At 41.0% G+C, this 27488-nt stretch overlaps 3 protein-coding genes and 1 non-coding gene across 5 annotated transcripts in view; 2 read left to right on the top strand and 2 right to left on the bottom strand.

Moving 5' to 3' along the window:
• The window catches only part of LOC135162958 (angio-associated migratory cell protein), a 26181-nt gene extending 6182 nt beyond the window's left edge, over positions 1-19999 (bottom strand). Inside the window, exons 1-2 of the mRNA XM_064121964.1 lie at positions 19854-19999; positions 19559-19689 (exon numbers count right to left, since the gene is read on the bottom strand). The gene's annotated coding sequence lies outside the window, so the exon portion shown is untranslated. The remainder of the gene's footprint in view (positions 1-19558; positions 19690-19853) is intronic.
• Positions 1735-7895, top strand: LOC135162939 (uncharacterized). 2 transcript variants are annotated; one of them, XM_064121912.1, is made up of 5 exons: positions 1735-1999; positions 2090-2195; positions 2254-2336; positions 2778-2852; positions 5619-7895. In XM_064121912.1, the coding sequence occupies exons 1-5, from the start codon at positions 1978-1980 to the stop codon at positions 7790-7792; spliced, it is 2460 nt and encodes an 819-aa protein (XP_063977982.1). In that variant the 5' UTR covers positions 1735-1977; the 3' UTR covers positions 7793-7895. The 2 variants fall into 2 exon arrangements, with proteins under 2 accessions (XP_063977982.1, XP_063977980.1); XM_064121910.1 differs by having other exon boundaries at positions 1736-1999; positions 2748-2852.
• On the top strand, positions 8376-27488 carry LOC135162971 (dynein axonemal heavy chain 10). The gene is made up of 23 exons (XM_064121989.1): positions 8376-8597; positions 8667-8748; positions 8834-8981; positions 9057-9128; positions 9621-9878; positions 9953-10011; positions 10087-10320; positions 10490-10627; positions 10815-10950; positions 11027-11601; positions 11792-11982; positions 12178-12773; positions 12870-13163; positions 13243-13703; positions 13972-14703; positions 14948-15712; positions 15829-16259; positions 16851-17014; positions 17079-17869; positions 17986-18451; positions 18720-18973; positions 19599-20285; positions 20342-27488. The coding sequence occupies exons 1-23, from the start codon at positions 8476-8478 to the stop codon at positions 27410-27412; spliced, it is 14727 nt and encodes a 4908-aa protein (XP_063978059.1). The 5' UTR covers positions 8376-8475; the 3' UTR covers positions 27413-27488.
• Positions 19103-19221, bottom strand: LOC135163195 (5S ribosomal RNA). The gene has a single exon (XR_010299084.1). It is a non-coding gene; the product is annotated as a 5S ribosomal RNA (ribosomal RNA).

Below are 27488 nucleotides of genomic sequence, written 5' to 3'. Positions count from 1 at the left end.
GTGCCATGGGCGGGGGGTGGAAATTTTTTTTTTCATCGCTACCTCGAGTCTGAAGGCTCTATTATCCTTTACGGGGTCACTCTAGCCGGAATGCACCTTTTATTCCTTTCGACATTAGCCGGGAAATCGTTTTTTTATTTGGAATGACGCTCCAGTCTAACGTACGTTATTCCTGAGTTGTTTTTATGAGTTGTTGCATAAGTGGAAGAAACCACCGCCATTTGTTGGATGAGAAATTTATAAAATGATCAAATACACTGCGCGTTCATGCTGAAAATATACTGAATTATCACTGAAGAGCAGTTTAGAGCGCTAATTAATAGAAAATTATTACCCTCTTAGTGGAAAATTTATGAATAGAAGAAACTTACTCATTAATACATCATTATCCCTGTACGCTTAATTTTCAATGTACTCTTTCTGTAATGAATAATTTTCTTCTGAGATCATCGGAATATTTTTGCAATTTTTATAATCCACAATTTTCTTATTCGTTATATAAAATTAAATCTCAATTTTTATTCGAAGTGAGAGAAGATTGGAAGTTATTTCGCTATTCACTATAAAGTCCAGTAAAATAAAGATGTGGCGGAAAAAATATCTCCGGAAAAACTAAAATTATTCATTTACATAAAAAAAATTGTGAATATGATAAATAATTTATTTTTTTCATCCATTCATTTCCCTCCTATTCCTTTTTGTCGAAATTTTCATTTTGAAATCAAAATATGTCCGAAATAAATGAAAAAATGAAAAAGTAAGATTTATCCTGGGGGTTTTTTTCCGGGATTCAAATAAAGTTGAAGGATTTACATCCTTCTTATTGTAACCTGGAATCTTTCGTCTTTGGGACACTTAAGACATTGTTCATGGAATCAGAATTATTTTCACCCCCACTAGTTACTATTAACGGTAATCCTCAGCTTCTCTCCCGCCATGAAGATATTTCTTCAATCTCTCAGACACAACTTCAATCAAAAATTTTGCAAGTGCCCATAAAATGGCCGAGACTCCCATTTAATTACCCTCCCAGGGTGTTTGCACCGCACTCACAATTAAACACCACCGGAGAACTTTCTCACTTCAAAACAATTTCATGTCTCATAGTACATTTTATTATCATCACTATTATTTCTCCTTGCGGAGAGATGATCTGCGGTTGAGAAGAAAGTGCTGAAATACAAGTCCAATTGAAGGAACATGAAGTGAATTTTTCTCTCGCAAATGGTTAATACACGAACCCATATTTACATCGTCGGCTCAAGTCCCCCAATCGCTGATAAAAGCGATTAGTTATAATTCGATTCGTTAAACTTATTTTTGCCGAGTTCTCCGAATGCGAAAATATTTCAACAAAATATATTCTATTCCCTAGAAATCCTACCGAACTTTCATACAAATTAACCGCATGGATTAAATTATGGTGGACTTTTGACGGGAAAAATTCATCTGTTTGAATATTTTCAAATTTTAATCGATTAATTTATCCAAATCATGTTCACCTCATGTCACGTTCACCACCGCCATTCATCAATAGTCATGCACTCTCCAGGTGTGATAACGAGACTTATTAGCTTGCAGTAGTGTCTCATGACCTCAGCGGCTGGTTCAAGGATACCGGGTGTCAGTGCACGGGGTATACCCTAGACCAGATGCCGTTCGTCCATCAAATAGCCGGTGTATGACGAGGAGTTGAGTATAAAATTCTGATGGCTCCATGCCGTGATGATAAAATAGCTGAGTGAGAGGTGGGAAAGTCACTGGAGGAAAGGTAAGAGGCAATATACCGGCCAACCCATCCCTCCCCCTTGGGTGCGACCGGGCGACCGCCGTCGACTCGAGAAGACACCAGAGATGAGTCTCGTGCCGCTTAGTGCATCGACTGCTCCATTGTGATCTAGTGCTTTGTGTCCCGACAATTTTCGCCGGATCAAATAAAAGATATATCACTTTGTTCGTGAAACTAGGAATTTCGATATGAAGATATATTTCTCTGTCTGTAAGTTGAGCTATTGGGAGCAATATATTTCCACGGATGTTTATTGACTCGAATGTTTTACAAAGGACCCCTATTTTTTGGTGACTTCAGGTGTTCTTTTGAGTGTGGAATGCATCACCGGATTGGATCCAACGTTGGATGGAGACCCGAGACGCACTTTTCCCGCCAGAAGAGCCATAGATGGATCGCGCGGAAGGTAATGACAGTAGTTGTTCATTTGCGGAGGATAGTTTATTTTATGAGAATTATTCTAGAAAATACTATGTGCCGGAGGAGGAGGATACCTTCGACATTTATGGAGCTAGCGGTCAATATGATCCTTATAGAGACACGACAGGTAATTTTTTTATTTCAAGGCAGAATAAGCAAATCATTTGCTTGAAGGATAATAACAATTTATAAATACTTTATTAACACTTTTCAGGAGAGTAAGATTAACTTGGGGGAGGTTCCCAATTTTTTAAGAAGGTGGCATCGAGAATTCTGTAACTCATTTCAATTTGCAGTCAGAACATTTATATTCAGGAAATTACGGACGATTGGTTATTGATAACAAATTCGAGGAGATATTTGAACTGATATTTGCTATCGGTGGAATTAGAATTAGTGACCAAACCTTGGTTTTTTAATTACTAGGGTGTTGTTTAGAGATGGTTTCGTTACTAACTTTTCTTTTGCAACTGAGTTCAAATTATAAAGCACTTTTCACTCATGATTTTGTCATGAAATAATCAGTAAATTCTCTCAGATTTTTCAGATATCAGGACAAATGTTCCAGGTGAACCCGGAGTCGATTACCCTTCGTATGTGACGATCCCACAGACAAGCTTTCAATGCCAGAATGAATACAGAGGTACGCATTTAATGTTCATAAGTAAATTTATGATTGTTTAGCGGGAATTCTCCCGGTATTACTCGTTGATGATATAATGCGTGATGATTATCTCTTACTATATCTGCTCACCGAATTTCGTGACCCAGACACTTTCTCAAGGCTGACAGACCCTCAGCAACTAACGACCTCGTTAATCTCTCAATCAGTGAGCGGGATGAAAGGGAAATGTATAGTTGAATACCGTTGATTTTTATCGAATTACATCATCACGTTCATCTAATCATAATAATCGCTTTAATCAAGTGGTAACTAAATAAACGAAAATATCGTACGCGAAAAATTCAATAGAATAAATGAGAAATTGTGTATTTCTTAAAAAATGTCTGCAGCATTTCATTTTTTTACGACTCCTGAGGTTTTTGTCATTGCAATCTTCTGACCCATAATTTTCGACTTTTTAAAATTCAATTTTGCAATCAATATTAGTTTAAAAATGAGATGAATGTGCGCTCATTTCGTAAATCAGTTGGTCCAGAAGGAAATGTCAAAAATCTTTCCACATTTTTTTCAAGTCATATAATCTGATATTTGACCATCAATATAATCTGATATTTGACATTTCGTGGCGGTGAAATTATTGGAAAAAAGTAAAAGCCGATCGCTGGCTTCCTGGTAGAGCACGACTGGTAGAAATTGGCACAAATGAGTGTGAGCCATTGTAAATCGAAGTTGTGATTGTCCGATCAATTTTTTTTTCGTTTATTACACAAAAAATTGTAAATTATTGGAGCAATATCCAAATACCTGAGGTACCAGTGCGATGTTTTTTTTTATTCAGGCCTTTGTTTTACTAATACAGTAGTCTTTGGTCATACTTGCTCCCGTTATAGTAGCATTTCCCCTTGAGCTCTTTTCGCGAATGAGAAGGCCCCCACTTTCCTCTATCTTGAATTCCCGAAGGCAAACACATCGACGTTTTCTTTAATGCGTTACCCTTCCGCCTTTCCAGGAAATCGTAAAAAAAATATTCTGACGATAAATTTTCGTAAATCTCAGCGACTGGGCGGGAGGGGGAGGAGGGGAGCGGAAATACAGTCGTATCGGCCAAATCAGCCCCCGGCTTCTCACTATAACGGAAGCAGTGATATTCCTTCCGACGAAACTGTTTAAGAAATAATTTGAATCGCATTTCATAGCTCATTGAGTCCGAGACGTTATGCTGCGATAATTTATTTTTTGTTTTTCACATTCTCAACAGATTATTGATCGTAATCACCCTGGACTCATGTAAACGAATCAATTTACTCATTTCACTGGAATATCTTCTTAACATAAACCGGAAAATTGACTCATTTCACTACATTTTACCACTTTGTTATTGATATGAATACTGTAATTACCAATACGAAAGGGGAAAGTAGCAGTTGTAAATGGAATGTTCCTCACGGGTGTTAATACACTGCGAGAAAAAATTCGCTCCGCCGAAAAAGTACAGGATCTTCGCGAGAATATTCGCTAAAACGACAGAGATTTACTGAATTTCAAGTTAATTAATTTAACTTTCGCTAACACCGGATTAAATAAAATTCTTTCCGTCTTCTCTAGCCCCCTATATTTTGAAAAAATTATCTATTCTTGATATTTTGCTCCCGGCTCTGGAAATTCTAAAATTTTGCAACAAAAAATCTATCTCTTCTCGAATTATGACAGTCATAAGATTGTCATCACCTCAATGACTCATTTTATGATTTAGAATAAAAACCGGCCCCATCTGATTCTTTTATGATATCATAAATACATTGAACTTTTCTCCTGCATATTCATGAGTAATTAAAGCCTCGTCGTAGAATTCCACCGCCACCTTTCATTCATGAATGTCCTTCGCACTATAAAGGGGTGTCCTGGGGACATATAAAATAAAGCAAAAAATGGAAAATGTAAATTTTCATTGAAAAATCGCGACAGGTCGGTCTGGTTTACTCTAGTCTGTCACCTTTAACATCGATGTCAAGGATAAATCGGTGGATACAAATGCACAGCAATCCCTGAAACGTCACCGTGGTGAGGCAGTAACTCTGTACCGCGCGCTGCCGCTAACATTTTATTGAGTTTCGTAATAGGTCAGCGAGCCTCCGAGTGCCGCTTCAATTCCGTCGGAGCCATCCCACTGAAGACCACTAAATGAAAACAAATATCATAAATTCACGATGCTCACGCAGACGCAAGATTTCCTGGCTTTAAATTATTTGGAAATTAGATTGAAGCGGGAAATTAAAGCCCGTCCACTGGGTAGTTATTATCGGCATTTGCAACATTCAATTAGCCACGTTACACAATAATTAGTCAACGTGTAAATTTGAGCATTAATAATTAGGATCGTCATGGAATGGAGAAACACTTAATTGGCATTTCAAAATTCGAGAAATTTATCTCTTATTCTTTTTGCGCATTGTATAATTATTTATGTGATGGCTGTGGGACAGTTCGAATTGAGTTTTGCAATTGCAGTTGAAGAATTCTAAATGGACTCGCTCTTTTCTTCAGTTGAAGATTTTAGTGGTTTAATTTTATTTATTGGAACAGAGGTCTGTTCTGTTAATTTTCAGTCGTTATATTTGCTGACTCGATTATTTCATACAATAGTATATTTCGTAACGCTTTCTCACGAGTATCGAACAGTTTTCTTCACCACAATGTGCTTGAAAGTGCAACCTCATTACCAGGATGAGAAAAAAAAATTGAAATTCCTCACTCGAATGCATAATTCTTCGTTTATTCCCTCAGGATACTACGCAGATGAAGAGGCTGGTTGTCAATTATTCCACGTTTGTGACGGTAATTTCCTCGTCTCCTCCTTCCTCTGCCCGATCGGTTCGACATTCAGCCAGAAGTTACTGACCTGCGACTGGTGGAACAAAGTGGACTGCTCATCGACCCGGAATTACCACGTAGTAAATCGAGACAGTTTGCTGAGCGAAGTGGACGACGACGAGATTCTTCGCAAGGCTTACGAGATGACGAGCCTCCAGACTTCTCGCAAGGATGTTTCCATCGATTCAAGATCTAGAAATTCAATTCTCGAATCCGCTCGTTTCATCAACGACCTGCAAACTAGTCCCAATCGATATGGGGATTACGCCGATAATTCCCCAGAGATACAGTACAAATACAGCTCAAGATACAACTCCGATGACTTTCGCGATCGAGCACCCGATTACTTCTCGATGTTGATCCAGCAAAATCCGCGGATAAAAATCCACACAATCGGCCAGGATCACAAGAACGACGCGGATCACCACAGCAGAGAATTCAGACCCTCCTACGCACCAACAGTTCCAACTGTCACGACAACCACCCGAACATTCTACTCCCCGACAGTGCCAACAACCTCGGCAAGACCCATGTCCCGACCTCGTCATGACCTGGAGTTCGAGAGTTCGGATCACCTGTACTCAGCGAGAGGAAAGACAACAGAGTCTTCAGTGAGCCCCGCCACAAGGCCCACCATTGGCACCACCACATCAGTCGTCGTTGAAGTCCCGCCAACACTGGCCGACGCCTATAAATCAAAAATCGAAGATTCAGTCTCTCCCCAGCGTCCAGCATCTCCAAAAGTCGAAGAGGTTACTGAAGTTACAATGGACAAAGCGAAAATGGTAACGGAATTTTCATCGATTGAATTCCAATCGATTTATTCCGGTGAAAATCACACATTCCAAATTGACATCGATGATCAGAATGCCTCTGCCAGACAGACCGGATCATCAGAGATTCCGTCGACCAACATCATTCCTCCATTTTTCTACTACTCCAATGTCGACCAGCACGATACAGCCTCCGCCAGTAAAATTCAGGAAAGTAACTCGACTTCGTCCAACCAATTCATCATAAATGTACCAGCCACTGACGTTATCCCCCCGCTATTCCGCGACTTCGCAAATGAGACGAGAAAGGATTACGTGGACAATCAGGTGATACTTCCAGTCGAAGAAATGAAAACACCTTTCACTGAAATTAAGGGCATTTCTCCAATTATCCAAAATAATCCTGGAGCTGAAGAAAATACATTCCTCGACGATTCTGTTCCTCCACCTTCGAGATTATTTCTCCCACCGTTGGACGATTTCCAGTTACAAAATTATACGAATGTGATTGAGGACGATGTAGAACAAAAACGTGGCCAAATCAATGGGCCAAATCGAGAGGAAAGACATCCCGATACAATCGAGGGTGAGAGTTCACCGTACCAAGTGTCTCTCTCAGTGAAAGGAAACGAGAAGTTCGATCCTCGGGGTGCATTGATCAAGCGTTTGCTCGCTCAACATGAACCTTCGGGTGACATTCGAGAGATTGAGATTGTGAAATCGGAGAGAACCGCGGAATCCACGAGTGACCTTCTGAGCAATTCAACAATAGATTTGAGTGCCGCTGGCGATGCCTCGAGAGCGCAGATAATCAATTATACAGTCCTTAATAAATTGCAGGAGATTCGTACTCTGGGATCTTTGTCAGATCTGCGAAACGCAGATCACCTTCCAAGGCCATTCTCCTTGGACATTCATAAGGGAGTGGGTAAAGCTCCGTCGGGAGGGCCTCCAGTCGGTGAGAAAAAATTCGCTAACAGTCAGGAACTTGAAATTAATCCTCACGAAGGAGTGGAAGTGAGGAGAGTGGAGGAACCACCAAAAAATGATCCTCCATTTGATCTTCCTGAGGTTGCCCGAACAGCTGACTTCAGGGGCGAGGAGAAGCTGGAGGACTCGGTGGGACAAGTGAGGGGGGACAAAGAGGAAAAATCTGATAAAGAGAAAGATGGAACTGAGTTCATACCTTCGATTGGATTTTCGCTTAACACAGCTGAGGAACGCAAGGAGTACACCGAGGCGGTGATCCGTGGGCTCTTCACTGACCTTTCGATTCCTAGTGTAAATAGAACTACTGATAGTTCTGAGAGTTAATGATTTTTATTGTAAGATTTTCTAAGAGTCACACAAGAGAGAAGGTGTTTAAGATTATGTATAAATAGATCCTCTGATTTAATAAATTCCTATTTTTCCTTTATCACTGGGTAATTATTATGACTCCCCGGATGAAAACAATTAGGAAACTTACATTGCACGTTATTGACAAAAATGGGTGGCAATTAGAGACACCTTAAAGGGGTATTTTTCTAATTTGGTCATCTTTACTTAATTATTACTGTTGAAGAAAATATGTGGGAAAAAAGTTCCATTCTTTCTTCAAAAAGAGATAATTCCAATGAAAGAGCTAAATTAAAATGGAAGCATCTTAAAAAAAAGTCAGGTTGAGGAATTTCCACAGTTAATATCTCAATAAAGTGGGTTGGAAAAAATGATTTGATAATTGCTACTAATTTTGGCTCATTGAATGGATAAATGTGCGATGAAACAACGAACTGTTTTCCTGAAAAGCATTATGTTTGCATTACGTTTTCCCGTTAATTTTGGACGTATCTGAAAGTTTCTTTCCATGGTAACACCATGGCAACGTTCAACACTAATTCTGAGTACTTAGCACGACTTAACCATGTCTTTAAACCTGGGAAGAGCGAAATAAAGATGAAGATTGTTTCTTAAGTGCAAGTAATTGAGGCTAGTCGTAGTTTAACTTTGAATGAAAAATGAACAAAGACGCGGAACTTACGAGCAGTGATGCTAATGATGGAGAGCACCAGGAGGGACTCCTGGAAACTCCAGGGAGTTCAACGATGGCATTGTCCCCTTCTATGACCATGGATTATCGGTGAAACTCGTTTTATGATTTTGTATTCACCCATCAGAATAGCTAACGGATTATGAAATTTTATTTCAGAATTTTATGGATTAGAGATAAAGTCATCAAATTCCTCGGCCTAAATGATGAGCACAAAGTTTTATTCGATAATTTAATCAATGTAAGTGCTGTTCAATGATGACTGAAAATTCACTGGGTCCTTCATTTAATGTGAAACATCTCTCATGATCTCACACCGATTGCAGGAGAATAATCGATATTATGAGGACAGGCTGTACAACTTTCTAATTCTCGATTTGTACGATACAACAGATTTGGAAAAGAAGTTGATACTATTTTACAAGACGTATAGGAGTGAAGTGGTGCAGGAAGAGATTTCAGTGTGGGAAGAAAGTGAGTAATTTTCCTCACGAGAGTTATTACACTGAAGATAGTTTTACATTTGACTCTAAAATTCGAGTTGTGCAGGTCGCAAAATAACCGCTGTCGGATCGTTCTCGGCTAAGGGCCGACCTCAACGATTAACTAAAAGTGCTCCTGGTAAAAGTGAAATGGAAATTATTTGCATGATACTTCCTTATGACGATTTTCTTGGCGGAAAGTATCTCTAAAATATATATTTATGTTTAGCCGTTTGTATTCTAAATAGGGGAATGATTTATGGCTTTCCGAGCCCAATATTTCACTCATTTATCTATGTGTATTATTATGCTTTCAACCGATATAACATATCCTATAGTTGATTTAGAAATCGTTTCCTTTTATGACTGCGATAATATTTTTGTCCGAGTCATTCAGGATTTTGAGAAATAACTTATAATTCTTGACGGATTATCCATATTTTTTGGTGAATATATTTTAGAGATATTTTATTTTAAGAAAAGCTCCATTAGTACTTGAAGAAGCTTGTAGACAATTGATTACTTAGAACAATAGACGAAAATCCGAGTAATTCCTTAAGCATGTCCAAGTAATTTTACTATTTTTTTGGCGTAAATATTCGTTGGAATATCTCACATCTCCCTTTATCAGGAAAAGTTGAGAAATTTGAGGACGAAAAGAAAAAGGAGAAGAAACCGAAGAAGTCGAAGAAGGAAAAAAAAGAAGAGAATGTTGAATTGAGCGATATAGATACTGGATCAATATTCACTGGAGTTTCCACTCACGTGCCCTCGGGAACTGAAGAAGAAGGTGGTGAGGATGGCGAGAGTATAGCTGCACATGAAGAAGCCCGTCAATCTGCTCAAAGTCTACATAAAGCCAAAGAGCAGGCGAAGAGCGTTGGAACATGTACACTCCCTTATCTTCCATTAATCACACGTTCTCACTCTGCTTCACACCTAATCATGAACCCAATTTTCTAGTGGGAGGTGTGCCTTTTGTTCCGCCACCCGGGGACGAGGATAAATACATACTGACAAAGGTGAGAATAATTTCTATTGAAGATTCAAGACTCTCTGAATATGGCTGAGGAATAACAATTGGAGATGATTGACAGAAAGTTGTGGACAAGGTCGTCCAAATACCAGTGATTCACATGCTGTGTGGAGAGATAGGCCCCGATGACAAAGAACTGCAGGGCGCAACTCTTTTCTATTTTTTGAGGACCAAGGACCGGGGAATTCCTGCTTTCGACACATGGCAGGCCTGTCATGAACAAATCACGGAGTACATGATTGTTGGATCGTTGCATGGACAGTTTTTGCAGTCGATGAATAACATTCTTGTCCATGTATGTCATCCTTACTATGTCCTTGAATCAAACTAATTAGTATAGAATTAGAGAAAAAATATTTAACGCTACCCAAAACATTAATTTTCCTTGCAATAATAATTTCTTATGATATCGATAAAAATATCTGTGCGCTCATCAATAAGTACTTCTAATTTCTCTTCAAAAGGTTTTCAAACCCCTCATTGAGAGACAATATCGTGGTGCGGCAGCTGCACAACGACTAATTGGTGGTACTCATGCCAGTACAAAAAGTGATAGCATTGGGAAAGCCCATACGACATTAACCAGCGTCATGGAGTCGCAGGTATCGAGTATATTTTTTAAATTTTTGTCATCATATATAATGGCCAAGTAATTGCAATTTCTCTACTCACAATGACTAGTTTCTGCAACTCTGTAGGCCCATTCATTGTCTTTCATCGATCCCTGAAGTGTGTTTCCTACTAATCACTCCCTGTTGCATTTGTATGATTAATTACGGGATTTGTTAGGCTTCAGCTCTCACTCGACCTTCTCACTACCAGAGGATGTCCGTCGCGATCGGAAAAATTGAAAATGTGCAAGGACTATCACCATTGGACGGAAGGGATCAGACTACTGTCCAAACGCCCTCGGAATTGGGAAAAGGTGGGTCTCATCATTTTAAATTGACTGTGTCACGAATATTTATGGATTATGGAAAATCTTTCAACATTGACTACAGCCGGAAAACCCATAACCGGAGCCAAACAATCGACTCTGGAGTCTTTGACATCGGAAGCTGCAAAAGTATCTGAGGAAAAAACAAAAGAACCGGAAATGGAGCAGAGCAAGCGAGAAATGCTTGAGTACTTGGAGAAACTGACAAAAGTCGTCCAGTGGACATTGGAACACGTCGAGGGGGATTTTTTGCTAAATGTCCCAAAGTTGGCCGATATTGTTGGCTCTGAAACAGTGGATCCTACATCATTGGAGAAAAAGGTTGTTAGTGATTTGGAAGAAGTGGTCATGTCTTGGGGAGGCCACATACAGAAATCCATAAAGACGTTTCTGGCAAAGGTGCCTGATAAGAAAGGACCCACTGCTGAGTACGAATACTGGCATGAAAGGGAAACCGAAATGTCATTACTAGTTGAGCAACTGAGAACTCCAGCTGTCAAAAATATTATATCGATATTGGACAGTGTGAGATCGTCAATACCTTCTGCATTCAGCTATTCGGAGATTGAACTATTTAATTATTATTCTCAAGCTAGAGATAATACCAGATTCTTAAGCACTGTGTTGAGGCATTTTAAGGTGAGGAAAAGGCTTTTCCGATGAGCTCTATTCACTAGGGAACTTGCAGAAATTTTCCCAGCTTTTGTGCGAGGATTTCGTCACTCGTATAAACCATTAGGAAATACTGAGCTCCATGCAAGTTCCCTGATGCTGAAGCAACTATAAATAACATTCATTTATGACTCTTACCATTTTGGTTTGTCAATAGTTGATGACGGAAACCGATGATTTCAAAACAATCGCTGAATCGATTCCCGCACTTATGGAAGGATTGAGAATGATTTGGGTTCTTTCAAAATACTATAGTTCCGAGGAGAAGATGCTTTTGATGTTGGATAGAATTTCTTGGCAACTGTGTCAAAATACTTCGAAAAATTTATCAGTCAAGGAACTTTTTCGGTAAATTTGATGACTACTTAAATTTTTATTTTCTACCGCTGATTGAGTATATTTTATAGGCCTGAAAGAAAAAATAGAGAAAAGTCTATTAGAGGCTTTTTTAGATAATTTTTCCGTAAATGCATTACATTTTTTTTTTGAAATTTGTCCGGACACCTAATGTTGGAGTAAATGTTGAATACGTTGCGGTTCTAGGCAGCCATTAGATGAAATTCTAAGAAAAACTCTAGACGCTCACTTAATGATGAAGAGTTGGAAAGCATCGTACTTAAAAACCCGTCAAGATATCGAACACTCGGGCAAAGGAACTCGTTGGGAATTCGATCAGCAGCGGATTTTCAAAGAAACCGAATACATCGCGAAAGTGTGCGCTGACTTGAACAAAATAGCCAGTGTCCTCCAAGACTTTTACAACATATTCGGAGCGGATCTAAAATCAACGATCAATGATCCAGCTCAAATAGATACGATTATCAAACGAGTCGATGAATTGATTGATCCCGTGAAAAATGCTGACTTTAATATTTTCACTGAATTCAACAAGGAAAATTGGGACGCTACGATGGACTGGTTTTTTCTCGAAGTCTCGTACCTGGAAAATGATGCAAAATTTTTTATCGACGAATGCTTCATGGAGCTCATCAGTGCGGAACAGGCACTCGAGGTTTTACTGAAGTTCAAGAACATGAAGACTAGAGATGCTATTCAAAAACAGTTACTCACGAAGTTCGATATTATTATGCAGCAATTTTGTAAGGAAATTAATGAAGTCGAGGGGATATTCAATCAAGGTAAAAAACGACAGACAATTTAACCGCATTGATAACTATTATTTCATGAATTCCCTGCTTCAACGACTTCCATTGAAACTCATTTGATTTCTTCAGGAAAGAGAGATCCTCCTCTGCTGCGACACCATCCTCCAATCGCTGGAGCAATATTCTGGGAGAGACAACTTTTTCACAGGCTCCGTAAGCCAATTTTAATTTTCCAAAATGTGGACGAAATTAAGGAGAGCCATTTAAAAGCTATGACCTTCAGTCGATATTTGGAGATCGCGAGGAAGATGAAAGAATACGAGGAGATGAAATTTAATGGTTGGATAGATACAGCGCATGCGATTGTCGTTCAGACGATGAAGAAAAATGTGCTGAAGATGACTCCCGTGTCTGATGAAAAGGGTAGGAGATAATACTAATACTTTTCGATCAATAATAAATAACTTTCAATCGACTCATTGACTGTTTGAAAACCTTCCAGTATTGGGGGCTCAAATAATCGGGAAGATCCTAGCAAAAAAAGACAAGATAAAAGATAAAGACTCAAAAAACTCTTCGATTTCGGCGTCTAAAAGCACGAACGTCGATTCCATCCTCAAGACAAAATCCGAAGGGAGAGCACTACGTCATAGTCGACCTCCACAAATCTCCACGACGTCATCTCCTGCTGAAAAGCCCCAGCAGGCCACGAAGGTGACGTGGATGGAGATGATGGAGGGCAAGATCATGATAGAAAACCAATTGCGATTCGAAGTGAACTTCGATTGGGAAGTGTTTGAGATAATTCACGAGGCCGAATTACTCGAGTATCTCGGATATACTCTGCCCGAACCCGTTAGGGATGTGGGAATCCAGAGGGATAGATTGAGGGGGGATATCGAAAGCGCTCAAACCATGATCGATGAGTATAACGAGATTATCAATAAATTGGATCATGCAGATGTGAGTACCAAATGACTATTGAGGAAGATTGAGCATAATTAGATAAGCGATTAAATTATGTCACGGTTGTACTTTACGCCGACGGTGTAAAGTCCTGTTTTCATCTGATAAATAAACTTTTGTATTTTGTTTTTCGATGGGCGGGCGGAAAGTGCACGAAGTGAACATATTAAAAAATTACTAGCGAACCCTTTCCCCCCGACCACGATAAACAGGAATTCAAAGACAGATTTTACGAACAATTGTGTGATAAACCACTTTTCATCAGGTAAAATTACTGAAAAATGTAATTCAACAAATCGAAAAGCGCATTCAGCCAGGAGTAACCCGATTAAATTGGTACACTCTGGGAATATCTGACTACGCCGAGAATTCAAAAAAACTCCTCAAGAATCTGACCTCAGTTGTAGGTCAAGTGAATCAAATGAAATTGAACCTCGATCAACAAATAGAGAGGGAAATCAGTTGTTACAATTTATTCACAACAACAAAAGATCCCAACGATCCGGACTACGAGCTGAGCACCTGCAAGACCTACTTCCTGGATATCGAGTTGAAAAGAACTGAACTCATCGCCGCGATGTTGAGAGTGTATAATTCCATCAGTCCCATGCTTATCAAATTAGAGAGTCTCGTTGAGGGAACATCAACAGGAAGAAGTGCAGCCATGCAGCAATTCTATGAGAGATATGAGCAGAAAATTTTTACTGCATTCATCACGTGTTTCGTAAGAAACTTGGAAGTGCTCAATAATTTACTCACTGGCGATAAAGTTATCTTCCAGGTGGATGCAATCTTGCTGGCGTCTGAAGTCGTTCTACGACCTTCACCCAGTGAGATTTATTCGATAATTCTCCACGATGTCAAGGATCTGCTTGAGAGATGTAAAGTTTTTCCGAGGTGGATGCTGGGGACTTGCCATCAGTGCAAACCAATTAAACATGAGAACCGTGAGGAGACTACGGTTTTCAGTTTTTTTGAGGATGTCATGAATATTCAGGTATATCTACAATTTTTTCACCGGTCGCTCCACTTTTCTGGGATTATCTTTACAATGTTACCTTAATCGATGATTTTCTTCCACTTTTATCTCATTATTGTCATTCGATTATCGCTGGGATAGTATATTGTTTATGAGAGAGAGAGAGAGATTGGGCTCAATATCGTCAACCAAAATTAGGAAATTCATTTGATTCACGACATTTGAGACTATTCCAATATATTATTGACTTGTTATTGTCTAGATTATCAATGACAGGATCACAGCCGTTCAAGAGACAAGTCACAAATTAGCGGTGGATTGCTGGAGATATCTCCAAAGATGGAAAAAATATGGAAATCTCTGGAGGTTCGACAAGATCCAATTGTGCGAGACTTTCGCATCGACAAATCCAACTCTCCTTCAGTACGACGAGAAGTTCACCTTCTACGGGTCGGTGATTGAGGAAATAGACGAAATGCTCTCATACTCGGACGTTAGTAGCATTAGAATAAATCTATCACCTCTCCTGCGGAGCATCAAAGATCACGCTCAACAGTGGAAGCAAGATTTGGGGAATTATCTTCTCTCCGAAACCCAACAATCAATGAACAATTTGAAGAGTAAAATGAAAAAATTCAGGTTTGATATCGAGTTGGTTGTCAGTGGATTGGAGAAATTCAAAACAGTTATGCAGGCCATAGCGAATATCAAGAAAATGGGAGTCCAGGCGGAGGTACAGTACAACGAATATCAGGAGATATTCAGGACGTTGAAGATGCATGAGATACAGTACCCCATTGAAGATGAATTAGAGGCTTATAAGATCCAACAGGATTGGGAGTCTCTGTATCTCGGAGCTTTGTACAGATCGACGACTTTGGAAAGTACCAAGGACCAATTCTGTCAGATGACGCAGGACCAGATCGAAGATTTCAGAAGAGAATGCATCAGGTTTGCGGAGCATTTTGAGAAAGCAGGACCTGGCAGTGTTGGAGACGATCTTGATACTGGAATGAAAATCATGCCGGTAATTAATTGAGTAATGGAGTTGAGAAAGATAATTATGAATATCGTTTCCATAATTTTTAAACAGTAATATTTGCGATGAAATGGGATTTTGGGCAGTATTTTCTTTTTCTTTAGGAATTCGGAAGACTCATCAGTGAGTTAGAAGTGAAACGCCTCGATCTTGTCAACGCTGAAGTTCTGTTCGACCTGGAGCCAGCGGACTATTCTCCATTTATGAAAGTAAAAGAGGATTACGAGGGTATGGAGATGATCTTCGCTTTGTACAAGACGCAGAAGAGTGCCAGGGACGTTTGGTCGAAGACCCTTTGGGCAAATTTAAATCCTCAACAGCTCATCGACGGGATGGAGCTGTACATCAAAGAGTTTCGGAGACTGCCGAAGCCAGTGAGGAACCTGAGTGTTGGTCAGACATTTGAGGCGAGCATGAAAGCGTTTAGAAATTCAGTGCCACTGTTTGTTGAGCTCAAGAATGAAGCAATGCGAGAAAGACATTGGCAAGAGTTGATGGACAAGACTGGACAGTATTTTGATATGGCACCTGAAAGGTGCGGTGACTCATAGTGGACAGATAATTTCAGTGATATTTTAAGATTAAATATAAATTAGTCATAATTCTGGGAATTAATTCTCCAACCTATTGTTCCAATTAACCCCTCAGGATCTAGATCTCTACTTGATTTTCTATAATTATTTCCCATTACTCGAAGCGAGTCTCATGTTTTACAAAATATTGTCGAGGATTGACTACATCATAATGATGAGAGTTGATGCAGTCAATCCTCTTGATATCAGTAGGGCATTCTGATTCTCAATTTCACAAGTATTTGCAGATCTTTCAAAACTATTATCGTACTAACTCCAATTTCCAATTAATGCATACGATGAGGGATAATCATGGAAGGGTGAGATACACAATTTTTTGTGCTGCATAAAAATCCGCAAATTATGGGATTTTTAATTGGTAGCGAAGTGCTAAAGCATGGTGTTCACTGCGAAAAAAACTCCGCAAAATCCCTCGATCCTGTCAGGATTGTCTATTTAATTTTTCTGGTCGAGTTCCACATCATGTTTTACCACTTCCCTAGCAATGCATATACCCGACTCTATCAGGATTCTTATTGTACTCATGAATTCAGATTCACGTTGGAGAATATGTTCGCGATGGACTTGGCCAAATTCCAGGACATAGCCAGCGTAATCGTAACAAACGCTGTGAAAGAACTGGCGATAGAGAAAGGTGTTAAGGAAATATCGGACTCCTGGAACACGATGGAATTCACAGTCATAAAACACTACAAAGGTTCGACTTCCGCCCTTAAATCACTCCTCAACCTGACCCGACACAAACTGAAATGGAATTTCAGGTTCTGAGGACCGAGGATTCATTCTCGGACCAGTGGACGATCTAAACCAAGTGTTGGAAGACAATACAATGAACTTGCAGAGCATGGCTGCATCCCAGTTCATCGGGCCATTCCTTGGAACGGTTCAGAAGTGGGAGAAGTCTTTGCAGACGATTTCTGAAGTCGTGGAGGCATGGATGGAGCTGCAAAGACGTTGGCTCTACCTCGAGGGGATTTTCGTAGGAGGAGACATCAGGACTCAACTTCCTGCTGAGGCGAGAAAGTTCGACGACATTGATAACGCCTTCAGGAAACACATGATGGACACAGCAAAGCGACTGAATGTCTACGAGTGCTGCATGATTCCTGGAAGGAGGGATGTCTTTCTGTCACTGATCGATGGCCTCGAGAGATGCCAAAAATCATTGACAGACTACTTGAACAGCAAACGAATGATTTTCCCGCGATTCAACTTCCTGAGCAACGAAGAACTGTTAGGGATCCTGGGGAGCACTGACCCAGAAGCTATCCAACAGCACATCGGAAAGATGTTCGACAATTTGGATAAACTCAGGCTTGAAAAGGCGCCGTTAGGTGATGATGAAGAGACAACTGTAGCTACAGCACTGATATCTTGTGAAAACGAAATCATGGAGTTCAGGGAGAAGGTCCTGGCTGAGGGGAAGATTGAGGAGTGGATGGTCCACGCGCTGGAGGAAATGAGACGGTCCAATCGATATCTCACGAAGAAGGCAGTCTATGATTACGGAACGGAGAACAGGCCAAGGACAAAATGGATCCTCGATTTTCAGGCAAGGACCGCGATATTCATAAATTTTTAGTGAACGTCGAATTCAATAACCAAATCGAGTTCAACATACTATCCACTCTGGCCTTAAATTTTTTACAACCCTTCCTCGTATTTTAGGGGATGATGATCCTTGTGGCTAATCAAATTTGGTGGACTGCAGAGGTAGAGAATGTCTTCAAAAAAATAAGGGACGGGTCTAAACGAGCTATGAAAGAGTACCTTCAGCAACTGAATAATCAGTTGGATGAAGTTGTGACCCTGATGGGTGGCGATGGCTTGACGACCAACGATCGTAAAAAATTGGATACTGTCCTAACCGTTGATGTGCACATTCGAGATATCATTGATGGGTTTGTGAGGGATAGTATTATGAACGCGATGGAGTTTGAGTGGGAGAGCCAGCTGAAATTCTACTGGGTCCATGACCTGGATAATGTCTGGGCTAATCAGTGTACAGGGAGATTTGAGTATGGATACGAGTATATGGGGTTGAATGGAAGACTTGTCATTACCCCGTTGACGGATAGAATTTACTTGACTATTACTCAGGCCCTTTCTATGCATTTGGGTGGTGCACCTGCCGGTAAAACTCAATTATTTATTTATTATTTACTAGTTTCTGGGAATGAGTTATGAATTTATACGTTAAATAGTTTCATAGAGGAAATTTTCTTCCAAGAAAAGTCTAATGGATCTTCCAAAATTGATATCGCGTTCAAATTGAGAAATATATTTTAAAAAATAGTCGTCCAGTGAAATAACGCATCAGATTTCATAATGTTACTCCTAAAATTCGCGATTGTCTAGATTATCGCAAGATCGTGTGAAGAATTGAAACTTTTGTTTCTCAGGTCCTGCAGGAACTGGGAAAACAGAAACCACGAAAGACTTGGCGAAAGCCCTGGGATTGTTATGCATTGTCACTAACTGCGGTGAAGGCATGGATTATGTAGCAATTGGCAAAACATTGGGAGGACTAGCACAGTGCGGAGCTTGGGGATGTTTTGATGAGTTCAATCGAATTGATCTTTCTGTCCTCTCAGTGATATCGACACAACTGCAAACGATTCGCTCCGCACTTCAAGCTAAATCTGATCGATTCATGGTATTCCTTCAAATATTCTTGCATTTCGTGAGATAAGTCGAAGATTAAGATGCAAAATAATTGGAATCGCATTTTTCATCAGTGATTTGTATCGATTATCATCTATACAAAGAAAGAAAAAAAAAAAAGAGCCAACGGCACGTGGTGTTCCCAAGCGGTCACCCATCCAAGTACTAACCACGCTCAATACTGCTTAGCTTCAGTGATCGGACGAGAACTGGCGTTTTCAGTGTGATATGGCCGTTGGCTTGAAAATGACTGATTTGTCATCCGATTATATTCTATGAATTCGTGATTTGAATACCAGTACGGATAAAGAACTTTTTCTTTTGAAATTTTGTTCCTGTGCAAAATAGTTGCATTTATGATGATTGTGAAACAACTGATAATGACAAAAGTTCCAAATTTTTTCATTTCCTATCACATTACGATTTGCCCGCCAATTTGTACATTCAAATTTTTTGGTGCGATAATGATGTGGATAAGCCGGCTTGTTTCATCAACTTCCTTTAGAGCGCTATTAACTTTTTAAATTAAATTAAATTAAATATAGGACCAGCACAAGAATTAGTATATTTCACTAACCTTTACCCACAATGGACCGAATTGTTGTTATCTGTTCCAGTTTGAAGGTCAAGATATCGTGCTGGACAGAAAAGTTGGTATTTTCATAACAATGAACCCAGGATACGCAGGTCGAACAGAGCTCCCAGAATCTGTAAAAGCGTTATTCAGACCTGTAGTATGCATTGTCCCTGATAACGAGTTGATCTGTCAAATAAAACTATTTAGCGCTGGTTTTTTAACCGCTAAAATTCTTGCCAAGAAGATGACAGTGCTCTACACTCTTGCGAAAGAGCAATTAAGTAAACAAACTCACTATGATTTTGGTCTTCGGGCGCTTAAGTCCGTTCTTAATATGGCCGGACAGCTGAAGAGAACTTCCATGGATCTTCCTGAGGATGTCGTTCTCATGCGGGCCTTGAGGGATATGAATCTTCCGAAATTCATCTTTGACGATGTCCCACTGTTTCTGGGCTTGATTATGGATTTATTCCCGGGACTGGATTGTCCCAGAGTCGGATACCCAGACTTCAATGAAGCTGTTGAAACGGTCTTACAGGAGAGTGGGCTCATTGTACTCCCTCAGCAGGTCGATAAAGTTGTGCAGCTTTACGAAGTTATGATGACGAGACACTCTACGATGGTGGTGGGACCTACGGGTGGAGGAAAGACTGTAGTTATCGAAACGTTGTGCAAAGCTCAAACTTTACTGGGGAAATCTACCAAGTTATATGTTCTGAATCCAAAGGTAATAATGACACTGAAAATTTCTTTTCTCCATTTTTAAAAAGTCCCTTCCCCCAGGCATGTGCTGTAATTGAACTTTATGGAGTTCTGGATCCACTGACAAGAGATTGGACAGATGGTCTCCTCAGCAGCATTTTCCGTGAGATCAACAAACCTCTGGAGCCATCAAGAGATGAGGCAAGATATATTCTGTTCGACGGGGACGTTGATGCCCTCTGGGTCGAAAATATGAACTCTGTGATGGATGATAACAAGATTCTAACTCTTGCGAATCAAGAAAGAATCAAACTTCAGAATTACTGCAGCCTCCTCTTTGAAGTTGGCGACCTGCAATACGCCTCCCCGGCGACGGTTTCTCGAGCAGGTATGGTCTATGTCGATCCGAAGAATCTTGGATACCAGCCATACCTCGATCGATGGATAAACAGTAGAGCAGAATCTGAACAGTCAACCTTCCGAGAGCTGTCTGAAAAGTACGTCGAGGGTGCGATGAAACTCATCTTCCAAGCAATGTTTGGACTACAGACAGTAACCCCATTGAAAATGATCATCCCTCAGACAGCCTTGAACCTGATTACCCAACTGTGCTACATAATCGATGCGCTCTCTCACCAGCAATCGAATGTAGAAACTACTCCGAGACCGAGGGAAAGGTCCATCGATGAAGACGATGAAAATGTGAACGACCAATTCACTGAGCACAAGGAGCTCATGGAAGCCATTTTCATCCAATCCTGCTATTGCTCCCTTGGTGCAGCTCTTGAAGCCGAATCTAGACCTCAATTCGACGAGTTCATGAAGAAGACAGCAGGCCTCATGATGATAGAAGACACCCCAGACAAATTAGCAACAGTCCGCTACATCCCTATAACGTACTCATCGCTTTACGATTACGTTCTAGATGTCACCGAGGGAGTCTGGAGGCCCTGGAAAGCACTGATCCCGCCATACATTCACCAAAGAACCAAGAAGTTCAGTGAAATCCTCATCCCTACGATTGATACCATGAGGACAACATGGTTCGTCAGTCTAATGAATCATTTAAAGAGGCCAGTGCTATTAGTCGGACAGACAGGCACATCCAAGACAGCTGTCATTCATGAATTTTTGAGGAGTCTGGACTCCGAAAGATTCCAGAAACTGCTCATTAATTTCTCTTCTAGAACTACCTCTCTGGACGTTCAGCGCAACATAGAATCTGTCCTAGAGAAGAGGACGAAAGACATTTACGGTCCATCTCCTGGGAAGCAGTTGACGGTCTTCATAGACGACATGAATATGCCATTGGTTGATACTTATGGCACCCAACAGCCGATTGCACTCCTGAAATTGCTCCTCGAACGTGGAGGATTCTACGACCGCGGAAAAGATCTCAATTGGAAGAATATCAAGGATATCTGTTATCTAGCTGCAATGGGGAAAACAGGTGGTGGAAGAAATGAGGTAGATCCAAGGTTCATCTCCATGTTTACGGTATACAACGTTACTCTACCCAGCGAGGAAACCCTCAACTATATTTATACCAGTATTTTAAGTGGCCATCTCGAGATCTTTCCTGATGAAGTACAAGAGATCGCTGTTACTCTAGTGGAATTGACTCACGACTTGTACAAGATCGTGACGACAGAGTTACCGCCGACGCCCTCCAAATTCCACTACATTTTCAACATGAGGGACCTCTCTAGGATCTCTGCAGGATTACTCCAAAGTGCTCCTGAGTATTTCCCCAATACTCAACAGTTTACGAGGCTCTGGAGAAATGAATTCATGAGAGTGATTTGCGATCGTCTGATAAACGACGATGATCAAGCGTTAGTACGTGGACATCTGGAGGCAAAAGTCAAGGCAGTGGCATCCTGGGAGGACGAACCGGCGATTATAGATTATATTCTCCGTGATCCCCTTTTGTTCGGAGACTTCCGAAATGCTTGCAATGAGGAGGATCCTCGATTCTATGAAGACGTACTCGATTACGAAGTGGTTTACAGTCTCTTCATGGAAATTTTAGAAGAGTACAACGAGAAGAACCCCAAGATGAATATTGTTTTATTCAATGATGCCTTAGAACACCTAGTGAGGGTTCATAGAACGTTGAGAATGCACCAAGGACACATTCTGGTGGTAGGAATCGGGGGAAGTGGAAAGCAGTCAGTAATAAGATTAGCTGCCTTTGCGGCGAATTGTGAAATCTTCGAAATCTCATTAGGAAGAAATTACAACGACCACAGCTTCCGGGATGACATGAAGAAACTCTACAATATTGTAGGCGTTGAAGATAAAAAAATTGTCTTTTTATTCACGGCAGCACAAGTTGTCGACGAGAGCTTCCTGGAAACTGTAAACAATATGCTGATGACAGGAGTGGTGCCAGCACTATTTTCCGACGAGGAGAAAGATTCAATTGTAAATACCTGCAGAGATCGAGCGCAGGGAGCTGGTTTCGGCATAACAAAAGAAAATGTCTGGAGTTACTTTGAAAAGACCTGTATCTCGAACCTAAGGATAGCCTTGTCAATGAGTCCAGCAGGCGATATCTTGCGTTGCAGATGTCGAAGTTATCCTGGTCTAGTCAGCAGCACGACTGTCGACTGGATGTTTCCGTGGCCAGACCAGGCCCTCCATGCAGTTGCCACGGTTGTCCTTCGAGATAATCCTCATGTCTCCGAGGAACATCGGAAAAATATTATTCAACACGTCGTTCATGTTCACAAGTCCGTTGGTGAATACACAATGGAATTCTTGACGAAGCTTCGAAGGAGAAACTATGTAACTCCAAAGCATTTCTTGGATTTTATCAACACGTACTTGAATCTTCTGGCTGAGAAGAAAACTTATATAATTTCACAGTGTGAAAGGCTCTCGGGCGGTGTAAAGAAGATAGCGGAGGCATCTGAAACTCTCGTAGAACTCAACGAAATCCTGGCTATCCAGAGGGTCAAAGTATCGAACCAAACCCAGAACTGTGAGAAGCTACTGGGTTCAATCGGTGAGAGCACGGACATTGCCATGGATAAGAAGAAACTGAGCACCGAGAAGAGTGAGGAAATCGAGAGCCGGAAGAAGACAATTGCAAAGGAATCAGCAGAGGCTAAAGCGGTTTTAGCTGCAGCACAGCCAGCTTTAGACGCCGCTAAAATAGCTCTCAACGAATTAGAAAAAAGTGATATTACTGAGATTAGATCCTTCGCAACTCCCCCAGAACCTGTGCAAGTAGTTGGTGAATGCATTGCAATTATTAGAGGTGCGAAAGAGATCTCTTGGAAGACAGCCAAAGGACTAATGAGTGATCCCAGCTTTCTGAGAACTTTACAAGAAATGGACGTCACTGAAATTACTCTTAAACAGCAACAAGCGGTAAAAGCTCAAATGAAAAAGTCAGATAAATTAGACCAGATGGAGTCTATCAGCAGAGCTGGTTATGGTCTCTACAAATTTGTCCTTACGGTCTTGGAATATTGCGCAGTATATCGTGAAGTAAAACCGAAAATGGAAAAAGTACAAACACTGGAGGTAGAAGCAGAGCGGGCTCAGAAGGCTCTAGAAAAAGAGTTGAAAGAACTTCAGAAAATTGAAAAGCAGTTGAATGAATTGAACGGAAAATATGAGATAGCTTTGGCTGATAGACTAGCCCTTCAGGAAGAGACCGATCTTTTGGAACGACGTCTCATAGCCGCCGATAAACTGATAGGAGGATTATCTTCTGAAAATGTGCGATGGAAAGAAGAATTGGAAAACCTACGGGCAGAACTCGAACTAATTATAGGAAATAGTCTTCTATCTGCAGGATTCCTATCCTATACAGGTCCATTCAGCTATGAGTTCAGAAATCAAATGGTATATAATGACTGGCAAAACAGCGTCCGCGAGAAGAGCATTCCGATGTCTCAACCGTATCGAATTGAAATTCAGCTAACTAACGATGTCGAGATCAGCCAATGGAACTCAGAAGGTTTACCACCTGATGAACTTTCAGTTCAGAATGGAATTCTCACATCGCGGGCTTTGAGGAGTTCCCTATGCATTGATCCTCAGCAGCAGGCGATAAACTGGCTGAAGAAGAAAGAACACAAAAAAAATCTCAAAATTCTGACATTCAACGACGCGGATTTCGTGAAACAAGTGGAGATGGCTATAAAGTTTGGCTTTCCTGTTATCTTCCAGGATGTTGACTACATCGATCCGATTCTCGATAATGTCCTCATGAAGAACCTTCAGACTGTGGGGGGACGGACATTCGTTATGTTAGGTGACAAAGAAGTAGATTATGATCCCAAATTCCAATTATATCTCATCACGAAGCAATCGAATCCAGCTTTCAATCCAGCGATTTATTCCAAAGCTACGGTAATCAACTACATGGTGACATTGTCCGGTTTAGAAGATCAATTGTTATCTGTCGTTGTGAGAACTGAGAGACCAGACATTGAAGAACAGCGAGAACTGCTTATTGCTGAAACCAGTGAGAATAAGAATCTTCTGCGACAACTGGAAGACAGTCTACTCCGAGAGATATCTACGAACCAAGGAAATATGCTAGACAACATTGACCTGATCGAGACCCTAGAGAACACGAAAACAAGCGCTACTGAGGTCACAGAAAAGATTGCTCTAGCCGAAGTGACAGCCAAGGAAGTCAACAAATTACGAGATGGCTATCGTCCAGCAGCCAAGAGAGGAGCTATCCTCTTCTTTGTACTTTCTGACATGGCAGTTGTCAATTCTATGTATCAGTATTCACTTACCAGCTATTTGGAGATCTTCACGTATTCCTTGAAGAAGGCCCTGCCGAATCACATCCTTGGACATCGTCTGAGAAACATCATCAGCACCTTGACGAAGAATGTGTATGACTATGGCTGCACTGGTATCTTCGAGAAGCACAAACTTCTATTTTCCTTCCAGATCTGCACGAAAATTGAGCAGGACATTGGTAACATTACTCAAGTGGAGTTGGACTTCTTCATCAAAGGGTGCGTAGCTCTAGAGAAGACTCAGAGACCAAACCCAGCGATGTGGCTTCCCTGGACAAATTGGGAGGACATTGTCAAGCTCTCTACAGATTTTCCGGCAGAATTCGCTGAACTGTGTGATGATTTGAGAAGTGACATTGATGACTGGAAGCAGTGGTACGAGTCGGATACTCCCGAAGTTGAGGATTTTCCATCTGGATACTCTGTAAAGCTCAATCCCTTCCAGAAATTGATGCTTTTACGGTCTTTCAGAGTAGACAGGGTATACTGTGGTCTCGTCAACTTCATCTCTGAAACAATGGGAGAAGAATACATTGCCCCACCGAACGTAAGTTTTGATATGATCTACGATCAGAGCACTTGCACGATGCCTGTCGTATTCATTCTCAGTCCCGGGTCAGATCCCAGTTCTGAACTAATGAAATTAGCAGAGAGATACGGATGTGGTGGAGGAAAGTTTCAGTATCTGTCTCTAGGACAAGGACAAGAGAAAGCAGCAGTTCAGCTTCTAGAGAACGCGACCGCTAGAGGCCAATGGCTGATGCTGCAGAATTGTCATCTGCTTCTGAATTTTACTCGCGAGTTGGAGAAGAGATTGGAAATCATCGGGAAACCTCATCCAGACTTCCGGCTTTGGATTACGACAGATCCAACTCCGAATTTTCCCATTGGGATTTTACAGCAGTCCCTAAAAGTTGTCACTGAACCTCCTAATGGTCTTAAGTTGAACCTGAGAAATACATACTTCAGGATGAGGGAGCAGGCGCTTCAGAACTGTGAGCACCCAATCTTCAAGGATTTGGTGTATGTTCTTGCGTTCTTCCACGCTGTGGTACAAGAGAGAAGAAAATATGATAACATAGGATGGAATATTAACTACGACTTCAACGAATCGGATTTCAATGTCTGCACTTCGATACTGGAGACTTACTTGAGAAAATCCTGGGAGAGGAAGGAGGAGAGAATTCCCTGGAACAGTTTGAAGTATCTCATAGGGGAGGTCATGTACGGGGGGAGGATCATTGATAGTTATGACAGGAGGATCGCAAAAACGTACATGAACGAGTACTTTGGGGACTTTCTTTTTGATGAGTTCCAGCCGTTCCACTTCTACCAGGATAACGATGTCGATTATGTCATCCCTCCGGCAGGGAATCGAGAATCGTATATCGATTTCATCGAGGAATTACCTCTGGTGAATTCCCCCGAAGTCTTTGGCCTTCACCCCAATGCGGAAATTGGATACTTTACGCGGGCGACTAAGGAGGTCTGGGCAAATCTCATAGAGTTACAGCCGCAGACAGGTGTAGGCTCAGCAGGAATCAGCAGAGACGAGTTCATCGATAATCTAGCTCAAGATATATTGGCCAAGATCCCTGGGGATTATGATTTAATCAAGGTGAAACGGAACTTTGGACTGGGAGTGACACCGACGGCGATTGTATTGTTTCAAGAGCTTGAGAGGTTCAATAAATTACTCCGAAGGATGAGGACCACCTTATCTAATTTGAGAAAGGCAATTGCTGGAGAAATAGGAATGGATTCGGTTCTAGAGAGTGTTGGGAATGCACTTTATAATGGAAATTTACCCCTTGAATGGGCAAAATTGGCACCCCCTACCATGAAGAACCTGGGAGGGTGGATGGAACATTTCGATAGACGGATTATTCAATACACAAATTGGGCCGGATGCAATGAACCTGTGGTCATCTGGCTCTCAGGTCTCCATATTCCTCAGACTTATCTAGCGGCTCTAGTGCAGATGGCATGCAGGCGAAACAATTGGCCCCTGCATAAATCACTAACATACACAGAAGTCTCCAAGTTTTCCACCGTTGAGGAAGTTGAGGAAAGACCTGACCAGGGCTGCTACGTGGAGGGATTGTATTTGGAAGGCGCTAGGTGGGACAAGAGGGACCACTGCCTCCGCAGATCGCACCCCAAAATTTTAATCGAGGAATTACCAATTTTAACGATTATTCCTATTGAATCCCATCGTTTGACATTACAAAATACTATCAAAACGCCTGTTTACGTGACTTCGCGACGTCGGAATGCGATGGGCGAGGGGCTCATGTTTGAAGCTGATCTCAGGACTACTGAACATATTTCTCTGTGGGTTTTACAGGGTGTTTGCTTAATTTTAAACACTGACTAATGTCAATGTAATATAATCTATACGTAATCAATAATGTTACAATATATTGTTTGGAAGGAAAATATTAGAATGTCGG

Source organism: Diachasmimorpha longicaudata, chromosome 5 (genome assembly GCF_034640455.1).
Source record: "Diachasmimorpha longicaudata isolate KC_UGA_2023 chromosome 5, iyDiaLong2, whole genome shotgun sequence".
Lineage (NCBI taxonomy): Eukaryota > Metazoa > Arthropoda > Insecta > Hymenoptera > Braconidae > Diachasmimorpha > Diachasmimorpha longicaudata.
Note: the sequence above shows the minus strand (reverse complement) of the source record. Positions and strands in the feature narration are given on the sequence as shown.